The sequence below is a fragment of the Sapajus apella genome, unplaced genomic scaffold, assembly GCF_009761245.1.
Source record: "Sapajus apella isolate SASKATOON/1434 unplaced genomic scaffold, GSC_monkey_1.0 scaffold185, whole genome shotgun sequence".
Taxonomy (NCBI): domain Eukaryota; kingdom Metazoa; phylum Chordata; class Mammalia; order Primates; family Cebidae; genus Sapajus; species Sapajus apella.
In genome coordinates this window covers 200,233-213,521 of record NW_022437125.1, presented here as the reverse complement: position 1 = coordinate 213,521, position 13,289 = coordinate 200,233, and the positions used below count along the sequence as shown (strand labels likewise).

Genomic DNA, 13,289 nt, shown 5'->3' with positions numbered 1-13,289 from the left:
AAGACAGGGTTGTGCTTTGTTGCCCAGGCTGGGCTCAAGGGATCCTCCTGACTCAGCCTCCCAAGTAGCTGGGACCACCAGTGCATGCCACCATGCTCGGCTAATTTTTATTATTTTAACGTTATGTCAAGACAATTTTGCTGTTGCGCAGATTGGTCTCAGACTCCTGGCCTCAAGTGATCCTCCCACCTCAGCCTCCCAAAGGGCTGGGATTACAGATGTGAGCCACTGTGCCCAGCCTCAAAATTTTTAAATGTGATGATTGTCCTTTAGTTGTATAAGAGAACATCCTTGCTCTTAAACGACGCAGGCCAAGTGTTCAGGGCCACAGAGGCACAATATCTGTAAGTTATTCTCAAATGATTTATAATTAAAATAATTTTATAAGTATATACACATATACAGAGAGAGAGAGAGCACTGGACAGAAAGCCTATAAATAAGGCACGGTGGCTCATGACTGTAATCCTAGCACTTCAGGAGGCCGAGATGGGTGGATCACCTGAGGTCAAGAGTTTGAAACCAGCCTGGCCAAAACGGTGAAACCCCATCTCGACTAAAAGTACAAAAAATTGGTGGTGCAATCCCAGCTACTCGAGAGGATGAGGCTGGAGAATTGCTTGAACCCAGGAGGCAGAGGTTTCAGTGAGCCGAGATCGCCTCGTTGCTCTCCAGCCTGGGCAACAAGAGCAAAACTCCCTTTCAAAAAAAAAAAAAGTACATAAATGTAGCAAAATGTAGGTTTTGTTAAATTTGTAAACTTGTAATTGGCAACTCTAGTTCCATGGTTCTCAGAGTGTGTTCGCCACACCATCATAAGAATACTCAACCAGGAACTTTAAAAACACATGTTTTAGGGTCCCTCCCTAGACCTCCCGAATCAAAAACTGTGGACAGAGGTCCTGTAACCTGTGTGTGAACAAACCTATCAGATGATATTAACATACGCTCCAGTTTGAGAACTACTACTCCAGGTCAGAACTACTGCACCCCTTAGCCAAATCTGGCCCTCTACTTGTTTTTGTCAATAAAACTTTATTGGCACCCATTCATGTCCATTCATTTACATATTGTCTATGGTTGCCTTTGTGTGGCAATGGCAGATCTCAGCAGTTGCAACTAGAATCGGTCTGCTCCACAGAGCCTAAATATTTACTCTCTGGCCCTTTACAGAAAGTTCACTGGTTCCTGGGCTGAATGAAGGACACCGTTCTATAGCATTGCTCCAAATAAAAAGTTAAAAGATCTGAAGCTGGGCGTGGTGACTCACACCTGTAATCCCAGCATTTTGGGAGGCTGAGGTGGGAGAATTACTTGAACCCAGGAGTTTGAGACCAGCCTGGGCAACACAGTAAAACCCCATCTCTTCTAAAAATGCAAAACTTAGCTGGGCGTGGTGGTGCACACCTGTAATCCCAACTGCTTGGGGGGCTGAGGTGGAAGGATCAATTGAGCCCAGGAAGCAGAGGTTGCAGTGAGCCAAGATCATACAGAGTGAGACCTCATCTCAAAAAAAAAAAAAAAAAAAGAAAAAGATGCATGCCTTTTTTGTGTTAATGTATTTAATTCAAAGGAGAAAGGATAAGTTTGATGCGGCAGTAATGTTTTCTTTCTTTCTTTTTTTTTTGAGTCTAAGTCTTGCTCTGTTGCCCAGGCTGGAGTGCAGTGGATGATCTCGGCTTACTGCAACCTCCGCCTCCCGGGTTCAAGTCATTCTCCTGCCTCAGCCTCCCGAGTAGCTGGGACTACAGGCGCACGCCACCACACCCGGCTAATATTTTGTATTTTTAGTAGAGACGGATTTCACCATGCTAGCCAGGATGGTTTCAATCTCCTGACCTTGTGATCCACCCTCTTCGGCCTCCCAAAGTGCTGGGATTACAGGCGTGAGCCACCATGCCCGGCCTTTTTTCTTTTTTTAGAGACAAGGTCTTGCTCTGCTGCCCAGGCTGGAGTGAAGTTGGTGTGATCAAGGTTCATTGCGGTTTCGAACTCCTGGTCTCAGGTGACCTTACACCTCAACATCCCACATAGCTGGGACTACAGGTACGTACCACTGTGCCCTGCCAATTTTTTAAAAAAAATTTTGTATACACGAGGTCTTTCTATGTTGCCCAGGCTGGTCTTGTGCCCTGGCCTAAAGTTATCCTTCCGTCTCAGCCTCCCGAAAGGGCTTACAGGTGTGAGCCACCCTGCCAGGCCATATTTTATAATGAAAGTTAATAAATGCATGACTATTAGAATTTACATTTAAACAATAGTCAGGCTGGGTGCAGTGGCTCATACCTATAATCCCAAAACTTTGGGAGGTTGAGGTGGGCAGATCACTCGAGGTCAGGAGATGGAGGCTAGCCTGGCCAACATGGTGAAACCCCACCTCTACTAAAAACACAAAAAATCAGCTGGGTGTAGTGGCAGGCGCCTGTAATCCCAGCTACTCAAGAGGCTGAGGCAGGAGAATCACTTGAACCCAAGAGGCAGAGGTTGCAGTGAACCGAAATCGCAGCCCTGAATTCCAGCCTGGGCAATAAGGCAAGAGACTTGGTCTTGGAAAAAAAAAAAAAAAAATAGAATTTAAGCGGCAGTCCAGGGCTACCTAAAGACCTCAAAGGCACTCCTTGTTGAGGGGCAGTAGGAAAGGGATACCCACCAGCTCCCTGGGGTTCTCCAGGGGCAGGGAACCATGAAAGGAAAGAGAAAAGAGAAGGTCTGGACAGAAAGGCCACGTTCCGATGGTGGCCCTGGCCAGGTGGTCCCAAGTGGGTGAGCCCGGGTCCACGCTTTTAGAAGCTGATCTCACCTTCTCGCTGATGGGCCTCAGGTCTGGGGAGACGGTGAAGATGCTTATGAGCACTAGAAGAAAGAAGAGAGGTGTGTGACACCTCCAGACCACGGCGGGCCCGCCCCGCGTCCGTCCATGCTGGCCACCCACCTCGGTGCTGGGGTCTGTACACAGGCTTGTCCGTCTGGATGAACACAGAAGCGCCCCGGCCGTCCACGGTCACCGAGGTCTGGTTGTGAAAGAGGGGCCCCTCCTCCGCCTGCCGGCCACGGCCCCACACTTTCAAAAGTGCCTGGCCCTGGAGGCCTGTAGGCACCTGCGGGCAGAGGAAGGAGCTTTGGGACAAGGATGTCACCCAGGAATGGGCCAAGACACTGGGAAAGGAGTTTGGAGGTCTCTACTGGGGGAACTCACTCCCAGGGCAACTGTGCCCCCCAGGGGACACGTGGCAGTTTCTGGAGATATTTTGGGGTGTCATAGCCTTGGGGGTGGTGGTTGCTACTGTCATTTGAGAGAGGACAAGAGAGGCCACTCAACATCTTACAGAGCACAGGACACCCCCCGCCCCCCACAAACTGCCCCAAATATCTATTTTTTTTTTTTTTTTTTTGAGACAAGGTCTCGCTCTGTTGCCCAGGCTGGAGTGTAGTGGCATAATCTCAGCTCACTGCAACCTCTGCCTCCCCGACTCAAGTGATTCTTGAGATTACAGATGCCTGCCACCATACCTGGCTAATTGTTTGTATTTTTAGTAGAGACGGGGTTTCACCATGTTGCCCAGGCTGGTCTCAAACTCCCGACCTCAAGTGATACTCAGGGGTGGAGGCTGCAGTGAGCTGTGATTGTACCACTGCACTCTAGCCGGGGTGACAGAGCGAGACTTCATTAAAAAAAAAAAAACACTGAAAACAATCTAAAAAAAATCTAACCTGAAGAAGCTGGGGGCTTAGTAAATTAATATTTAAGAGGGGTGTAATAGGGTGTTGTTTACAATAAGATGGAAATTCCAATTATAGAGACTTAAAAACGTGGAAGCCGTTTACAACAATGTGATCAGAGAGAATAGGAGACACCATGGTGTGTGGTTGTTTTTGTTTTTGTTTTTTTTTTTGAGACGGAGTTTCCCCTGTCGCCCAGGCTGGAGTATGTGGCTCGATCTTGGCTCACTGCAACCTCTGCCCCTCGGGTTCAAGCAATTCTCCTGCCTCAGCCTCCTGAGTAGCAGGGATTACAGGTGCCCGCCACTATGCCTGGCTAATTTTTACATTTTTAGTAGAGACGGCGTTTCACCATGTTGGCCAGGCTGGTCTGAAACTCCTGAACTCAAGTGATCCACCCACCTGAGCCTCCCACATTGCCAGGATTACAGGCGTGAAGCCGCCATGCCCGCCAGTGGTGTGCATCCTTTAACTGAAACTATTCAAAGAAAATGTATGTGCCTGAACAAGAATTTACGGAAAACATGAAAAAGTGAAAAGTATGAAAACTGGCTTATCAGTTGATTTCTCCTTTTTTTAATTTCTTTTTTTTTTTTTCAGATGGAGTTTCGTTCTTGTCGCCCAGGCTGGAGTACAGTGGTATGATCTCAGTTCACCACAACCTCCGTCTCCCAGGTTCAAGCGATTCTCCTGTCTCAGCCTCCCAAGTAGCTGGGATTACAGGCATGCACCACCATGAGCAGCTAATTTTGTATTTTTAGTAGAGATGGGGTTTCTCCATGTTGGTCAGGCTGGTCTCGAACTCCCGACCTCAGGTGATCTGCCCACCTCGGCCTCGCAAAGTGCTGGGATTACAGGCGTGAGCCACCGTGCCTGGCCACCTTTTTTTTAAAAAAACAAACAAACAAACAAAAAAAAAGGATTTCACTCTGTTGCCCCAGGCTGGAGTGCAGTGATGCAATCATAGCTCACTGCAGCCTCATGCAATCCTCCCACTCAGCCTCCCAAGTGGTTGGGATCACAGGCATGCACCACCACACCTGGCTTTTTTGTGTGTGGAGATGGGGTTTCACCATGTTTTTCAGGCTGGCCTTGAACTCTTGGGCTCAAAGGGTACACCCACCTCGGCCTCCCAACGAGCTGGGATTACAGGTGTGAGCATGGCACCCAGCCTCATTATTCGTTTTTTACCTCTCCTGTTTAAAAATGACTTTTCTTGAAACATACGCCATTTCTCTTGTTCTATTCCCATTCAATTCTTTATTTCCAAGGTCAGGTTTATAATTTTCTAAAAATTGACAGCTTACCTTGAGTTTGATTGTCCCTTTATCTAAAAATGAAAATAAAATGAGAAAAGTTAAATCAAGAGCTGTGTTTCCCTGCCTCCTGTGAGCTGCTGTCCCACAAACCACAAACTTTCTTAACCCAGAGGGGTTTCATGTGGACAAACACAGCCTGGGTCACGCTGGCCTGGCCCGGGCCAGGCTGGGATTGGCAGAAGCCAAAGGTTTCCTCCAAGCTGGCACAAGCCCAGAGGGGATGAACAGAGCTGAGCTATTCAGGGGAAAGCTGGCCTGTCTGTGTTTGATTTACTTCACCCCTGGCTCCTGCCCAAAGTAAGCTGTGAGGGGAGTAATGGGAAAACACCAGGGGAGAGGAACAAGGAGGAGTGCAGAGAAAGAAGAGGGGACTGAGGTCCCCAGTGGACCTGACTGATCTCCCATCACCTCACTCTGGTACCCACACTGAATCATTTGTGGTACTGTACTAGGTTTCTGGCTCAATTAGGTATCTATTATTTTTGCCTCCCAGCAACCATTATCCCATTTCCTGCTAACAGATCCTCACTTTCCTTAGGCAAGCTACCTGCCCACCACTCAGTCCACGTGGCTCCTAAGCTTTCCATCCACATTCCTGGGGCTCTGAGCCAATCTTCCTAGGCCTTCCCCTCTGGTCACAATGATTGGTTCAGGTTGAGCACATGACCCAGGATAGGCCAATCGGAGGGAATCCTGGGACTTTATCCAGCCATCCTGGGAAACTGGTGCTCCCAGTGATCTTAAGGGGAGACTCGGCTGCATCAGGAGTTAGGACAGAAGCATGCCAGCAATAGCAGTGGACCTTTTTTTTTTTTTTTTTTTTTTGAGGAGTTTCGTTCTTGTTGCCCAGGCTCCAGTGCAATGGTGCGGTCTCCGCTCATCACAACCTCCGCCTCCCAGGCGATTCTCCTGCTTCAGCCTCCTGGGTAGCTGTGATTACAGGCATGTACCACCATGCCCAGCTAACTGTGTATTTTTAGTAGAGAGGGGGTTTCTCCATGTTAGTCAGGCTAGTCTCAAACTCCCGACCTCAGGTGATCCACCCGTCTGGGCCTCCCAAAGAGCTGGGATCACAGGCGTGAGCCACTGCACCCAGCCTGGACTTTCTTTCTAGTTATGAGAGACCGTAAATGGTTGCAGAAGCCAATTGATGTTGGGTTTCCCTTGGTTAGCCACCCAAGTCAGGAGTACCTGCTTCTTCTAGGATAGAAGGGCTTCTAGAAGATTCTAGAAGCTTCCACATTTGCATCTTCTCCGACCAGACTTCCCCAGGAGACAAGTGCTGCTTCACTGGCCTTGGGGCCACTAACATTGCCTGTGTCTCCTGTAGCTGCCATCATCCTCTGCATGAGGAATGAGACCTCCCCTGGGAGACCACAGCTTTCTGAACCAGGGACCCCATTCACCATCTTGAGGCTGTTGTTATCTGCATTTGACCAAGGAGTGAGGGGGAGAGGCTGGCTGAGGGCCTGCGCTCCACTTAGTAACAGGCCTGTGAGCCCAGGTCTAATGATTCAGGTGTGCTGGAGACTCCACAAAAGGTCAGAGGGGGTTACGTGATCACCTCCAGCTCCCCTGTCCCACCTCCGGTCAAACCTGACACAGCTGGGTGCCCCGCTCTGCCCAGATCTGCACCCACAGAACCAGAGCCACTGAGGAATTGTGAGCTGAGCTGCCCATTCCTGGGCCTTACTCTCTCCATCTGTAAAATGAGGAGAATGCAACCTGTCCTCCCCGATCCCTCCCTCTCATGCCCCTGGGGATACGGGGCAGAAGGAAAGCAAGGCAACACCCACACTGCCCCAGCCTTGAAGGCCAGCGAGTGGCTCCATTTTGCAAAACAAGGAGAAGCCCCGGTCTGGCACCCAAGGAGACTTACCCAGGATGGCCCCCTGGCTCTGCACCACCGGCTCACCCTGGGCCACCAACTGAGCCTGGACCATGACTTCCCTCGGAGAGTTAAAGATGGTCACACTGATGACTTCCTCCACGCCCGCACGGAAAACAGAGGGAGCTGCGATCAAGTAGCCCCTGCAGGAAAGGAGAACCGAGGTGAAGCTCTCACCTCCAGCCCCCAGCCTCGCTGCTGCCACGGCTAGGTCAGGGCTCTCCCCTGGCAGACTCCTGCCTTTTCCTGACCACACCTGGCTGGCACTAATGCTCTAGGAGTCTGTGCCCCCCGTCAGTTCCTGAGGCCGGGGATTGGCTCATTCACCTCTGAAGTCCCTGTACTGGGTAAGCAACTGGCCTCATGTTTCGACACCACACGCCCTCTCTTACTCTGTATTCCAGCCTCCAGCCTGTTTGCTCAGCTAATTCCTTCTGCCCCAGGACCTTTTTTTTGTTTTCTTTTGGAGATGGAGTCTCACTCTGTCCCCCAGGGCTGGAGTGCAGCAGTGTGATCTCAGCTCACTGCAACCTCCTTCTCCTGGGCTCAAGGGATTCTTGTGGCTCAGCCTCCCAAGTAGCTGGGATTACAGGTGTCTGCCACTACACCCAGCTAATTTTTGTAATTTTTAGTAGAGATAGGGTTTCGCCACATTGGCCAGGATGATCTCGAACTCCTGACCTCAAACAATCCACCCTCCTCAGCCTCCCAAAGTTCTGGGATTACAGGCATGAGCCACCGCGCCCAGCCCTTCTGGCCCAGGACCTTTGCACATGTCATGCCCACTGTCTGAAATACTCTCCTCCACAAGCCAGGTAACCAGCAGGATCCTGCCTCATCTTCACAGTGCACCCACCTCCCCCGCCACCGGGAGAAGGGCTGACGTCAGCTCTATTCAGAGACTCAGAAAGGACGCAGAGGCAGAAAGGAAGCCCCAGAGAAGCCAGGTCACCAGCCCCAACAGTGACAGGCCAGGATTCTAACCCAGGCAGCCAGGCTCCAGAGCCCAATAAAAAGAAACAAAGGGCTTCTGTGCCACATTCATCTTAGGAATAAACCCTGAACACAAACTATAGGCCCTCAAACAGAAAGAGCTCTGAAAACAATGGAATCAAAGCAGGCCTCTCTTTCCTAAAATATTCTGATTGACTATAAAGTCATCTGTGGGAGGAAGACCTTACCCCCACTTTCCTGATGGGAAGTTGCTGCTTCAGATGGATAAGAACATGCACCAGACCACACAGTCAGGCAGGAGAGGGTGCCAGGGGGTCCTCAGGGGATCTGACCTAGGGTCCCAGGTCCTCCCCACCTGAGCTCCTGCCTCCCAGTATCTACAGCCTTCCATGGAAAATAACAAAGGCCCTGTAACCTCATGAAATGCTTACCATGTGCCGGAAATCGCCAAGAGCAGTGTAGCAAAGGCACCATGATGGCAACCATGTAGAACGATGGAAATCAGAAGAAAATAGAGTAAAGGGGGAAATTGGACCAGGCAATGAGATTAGGAGACATTTCATTTCAATATTTTCTGTTTTTATTTATTTTTAATTGAGCCTGAGTCTTGCTCTGTTACCAAGGCTGAAGTGCTGTGGTGTGATCTCAGCTCACTGCACCCTTCACTTCCCAGGTACGAGGGATTCTCCTGCCTCAGCCTGCAGAATAGCTGGGACTACAGGCGTATGCCACCACACCCGGCTAATTTTTGTATTTTTGGTAGAGACAGGGTTCCACCATGTTGGCCAGGCTGGTCTTGAACTCCTGACCTCACGTGATCTGCCCACCTTGGCCTCCCAAAGTGCTGGGATTACAGGCCCACTAAACCTGGCCTCAATATTGTGTCTGGAAAAACGCAACATCTACATGCAAAAAGATGAATTGAGACCATTACCTCACATCATGCAATCACATTAACTCAAAATTAATCTTAGGAACAGATCTAAATTGAAGAAGTAAAATTTGTAGAAGCACTAGAAGAAAACAAAGGAGAAAGTCATAGTGTGCTTAGAACAGGCAGATTCCTTGGGTAAAATAGCAAAAGTATGATCCACAAAAGATAAAGCGAACTTCATGAAAACACCATTAAGCATGTTACATCTTAAAAGACGCAATGGGTTTGTGTTGTTTCATGCACACAAAAAATGGCTTTGGGTTGTTTACTGCAGCCCTGGCCACAGTGTCCACTGACCTTAGGATCACACTGTGCTCCATCTGCCTTGAATAATTACCAGAGTTCAGTCCCCTGGGATTACATATGTGCCATCCAATTCCAGGACCCACTGGAGTTTGCAAGACCCTAGGTATGTGCTGTGTACTACATAACTCCAGCACTGACCAGGACATGCAATGACCCTGGGTTTGCAGGTGTCCTTCCTGCTCCAGCACAGGAATGTGGCATCCTTTTGAAAGGACATACTCTTTCTGTCTGGTTCCCAGCTGATCCCTAGAGCTTAGACGGGCCTCACATACAGCACATGGTGAGTGTAGAAGACAGTGTGAGAAACGTGTTCATTTTGCTTGGTCACCTTTGAAAGTCCTAACAATACGGGTTTGAGTCTTCCTAAAACTGCCCGGAGAACCTGACATCACCAAATTAAGTGTCCCTGATATTCAGAAGTTGCAGCTGTTTCCAGCTGTTGGGATGCTGGCCAGCCATTCCCTATCACACCTGACCCACCCCCTAGCATCTGAGCCAACACTAGCTTCTCATCCTGCTGGTCTCAGAAGGTCCCAGATTGGGGAAAATGATGTCCAGGTCAGTGTACACAGAATTGCTCTTACAACTGCAAATCTATGCTGTTTTCTGCGATCAGAGATTGCTCATGCAGAAACCTCTCAGGTCCCAGAAGTGGGCATCCAGAGTTGTTCCTAAAATGGGATCCTTTAGGCTGGGTGAACCATGTCCCTGTCTTAGAGGCCAGCTAATCTGGAATCCCAGGTTGGTCATTTGGGGACTTCTCTTCCCTAGTGTGTCTCTCGGCACAGGGATTCCATGTCATTTAACAGATAGTAAAATCCCAGGGTGACTTCAGTCAGAGGCAAACACGCTCGAGTACTGTTTAAAACTCTGCAACGGGCCAGGTGCAGTGGCTCATGCCTGTATTCTCAGCACTTTGGGAGGCCGCGGCAGGTGGATTACCTGAGGTCAGGAGTTCGAGACCAGCCTGGCCAACATGGTGAAACCCCATCTCTACTAAAACTACAAAAAATTAGCCAGGCATGGTGGCATGCACCTGTAATCCCAGCTATTTAGGAGGCTGAGGCAGGAGAATCGCTTGAACCCAGGAGGCGGAGGTTGCAGTGAGCCAATCACCTTTGCACTGCAGCCTGGGCAACAGGAGAACTCCGTCTCAAAAAAACAAAAACAAACACAAACAAACAAACAAAAAAAAAAACGTCTGCAATGGAGAGACCTGTAACTTACTCAGTTATTGTATGAGGCACAGTGTCTCATTGGAGGCAAGGTCTCTCACGTGGGGCCGGTCAATCCTTGCAGTAGAAGCTGACCTGCGCATCGCAGGCTGTTTACCAGCACTCCTGGCCTGTATCCACTTGATGCCAACAACAAATGCCTCCCCCTAGCTGTGACAACCAAAAATACCTGCAGACATTCCCCAGTGACCTCAGGGAGACAAAAATCCCCCCAGGGCTGAGGACCACTATTCTAAGGAATGCCAGTTTTGCAAGAAGCATCAGGATGAAAATTTGCAGGGTTCCGATTTCACGAAGCCCAGGAGAGGAAAGTCTGGATGTTCAGAGAGTGGTCGGCTGTCTTGCTTTTAAAACTGTGACCAGCAAGGACCAAGTACTCATTGCAAATAAGGACACCCACCTAGTGTCACTGCCTACCGATTTTCTGGAAACTCCTAAACAAGGGCTGCTTGAACAAGCCGCCTCCTAAACGCCCAGCTGGACTAAAAGGCTGGGCTTGTGCAGACCAGGGCAGCCCCCCTGAACCCGCAGCCCTGCGGAGCTCACCCGAACTTGCCAAGTTTAGAAATGTTCCCTGTGAAGCCAGTTTAGGAGAGGTTCTCCCCAGCAGCTAGTTAATTCACCTTCTCCCCGCCCGCAGTGAACCCACCAGAAGCCTGCAAGCAAACCTCTAGAAAAATGTGGAAGCAAAACAAACACTTCCTTCCCCCTCACCACGCCCACCCACGGGAAACTTACCCTTCGGACTCTCCTCCCACTTCTCAGCCAAGGCGCACCTCTTACCTTCGTGCCTTGGACAACTGGAAATCGCCACCCAAGATGACAGCCCGGGTCACACGAAGGGGGCGAGGTGGGGCGGGGAGCTGACCTCGGCGCCTTTAGCTTTGGGGAGTCCCTGTACCTCCACCCAGCCACTTTGGAAACCTCAGGGCTACCCTCCCCAAAACGATTCAGGAACAAGACGCCAGGTCCAGCCCAGCGAGGAGGCTGTGTGGCCTTGGACAGGTCGCTGCCACTCTCTGAGCCAGTCCCCGCAACCCCCACCCCCGGAGGCGACCGACCTCCTCTGTCGCCGGGGGATACTCACGGGGCCTGGGGCTGCGCAGCGCGCACGGCGTTCCGCGCCGACAGCAGCAGGAGCAGGAGCGAGAGCCACGGCCAGAGCAGGGCGCCGCTCATTTTTCCGCTCCGTGGGGGCGCCGCGCCCGGGGAGGGGGCCGGGCCAGGGCTGGGCCAGGGCCAGGGTCCGAGCGCTGCTGTCCCCGCGTCGCCGCCGGGGGCCCTTTGTTCGCAGCCCCCGCGCCGTGCGCCCGGCGCCACGCGCCCCACTCCGCGCCCGGCCAAGCTGGGGCAGCCTGGGGCCAGCCCCCTCCCCGGACCCACCTCGTCTCCGGGCCCGCCCCGCTCGCCCAGCTCGCCCCGCTCCCGGACGCGCCCTCCCGGGACGCCTGCTCCGCCCATCTCCAGACCCCGACCCTGCCCGCTCCCTTCCCGGGATCGTCCCCCGACTCACTCCCAGGACCCACCCGGGCCTTGCCCGACTCCCCCGGAACCCGCCTCCTCGTCCCCTCCCCGGATTCGTCCCCGGATTCCCCCCTCCCCACCAGCCCCTCCTCGGACCCGACCCCCCACTGCCCGCACTCTCCCTCCCCTCTCCACCCGGCGTCCACTCGGAACCTGCCCCTCCCTGGCCTTTCCTTCCCTCCCTCCCCAGCCGCCCGTTGTGGCCCCCTCCCCCGGGACCGCTGGGTCTGGACGCAGCCCTCAACCCGGATCCACAGGGCCCGCTCACTTCTCCCCGCTCCCCCACCCCACTGTTCGCAAATCCCTTGAGCCGGTCCCCTCCCTCTCTGGGCCTCAGAGTCCCCCTTCCCCTCTCATCCAGCGGGGGGTGGACGGGCAACCCCTTTCTCTCCAAGAGCAGGGTCCCCTCCTGCCCCTCCCCGTGCGCCCACCTCAGGGACGGTCCTGCTGTCCTAGGTCCCACTAGCGGGCTCACGTCCTATACCACGTCCAAATCCTGGACCCCCTCCCTCCAGTGGGGAGCCTCCTTCCCCCAGCTACCGGCTGCCTTTTTTCTAAAATTCCAGTGCTGACCACACCCTCTCCTGCCCGGAATCCTCGGGGCTCCCTGTTTATTTTACGTTTTATTTTTATGTTTTGAGACCAGAGGTTTGCTCTGTTGCCCAGGCAGGAATTTCGTGGTGCAATCACGGCTCACTAGAGCTTCAAACTCCTGGAGAGTAGCTGGGCCTACAGGTGCAATCCCACACCCAGCTAATTTTTGTATTTTTGTTAGAAACGGGGTCACTCTATGTTGCCCAGGCTGGTCTTGAACGCTGGGCTCAAATGCTCCTCCTTCCTCAGCCTCCCAAAGTGCTGGGATTACAGATGTGAGCCACCACACCCAGCCAGGGCTTCCCGTTTTTCAGACCAAATCCAGGCTCTGTCTTTGATGGAAGAGACCTCAGCCGGGTTTCTCGAACACCCTGTTCTCACTCCACTGCTGGCTTCTGCCTAATCTCTGACTTCCACTAGCTGCCTCCTTCGACAGTCCAACTCCTGATCCTTCCGGGAAACTCCAGGGAAGCTTCTCTTTCCCCCTCCCTGCCCCTAGGTATGTGAGGCTTCTGGGGACTTCGAAGCCCCTTCCACAGCCTTTGGACCTGGCACTGATCACCCAGGCAGCACCAAGTCCTGGGACAGCAATGAGGACCCCTGGGCTGGGACATACAGAACCTGCTGCCACTGAGCGCAGTCCCCTAGAGGGGACGTAGCCAACGGTGGCTGGAGTGGGCTGGATAGCCGTCTCTCCTGCCTCCAAGCTCAGACCAAGCCAGCCCCAAGCAGGCTGCTAAACTCACATGGAGGTGCAAAAATCTTGCACGCTGGGAGAGGTGGCCCATGCCTGTAATCCCAGCCCTTTGGGGGGCC

At 52.2% G+C, this 13,289-nt stretch overlaps 1 protein-coding gene across 2 annotated transcripts in view; it reads right to left on the bottom strand.

Moving 5' to 3' along the window:
- Positions 1-11,709, bottom strand: part of CPAMD8 (C3 and PZP like alpha-2-macroglobulin domain containing 8) — a 117,985-nt gene extending 106,276 nt beyond the window's left edge. For both annotated transcript variants that reach the window (XM_032268715.1, XM_032268713.1), the window contains exons 1-5: positions 11,443-11,709; positions 6,918-7,069; positions 5,027-5,049; positions 2,932-3,097; positions 2,800-2,852 (exon numbers count right to left, since the gene is read on the bottom strand). In XM_032268715.1, the coding sequence (XP_032124606.1) occupies positions 2,800-2,852; positions 2,932-3,097; positions 5,027-5,049; positions 6,918-7,069; positions 11,443-11,534 (486 nt within the window). In that variant the 5' untranslated portion in view covers positions 11,535-11,709. The remainder of the gene's footprint in view (positions 1-2,799; positions 2,853-2,931; positions 3,098-5,026; positions 5,050-6,917; positions 7,070-11,442) is intronic.
- Positions 11,710-13,289: the final 1,580 nt, after the last annotated feature.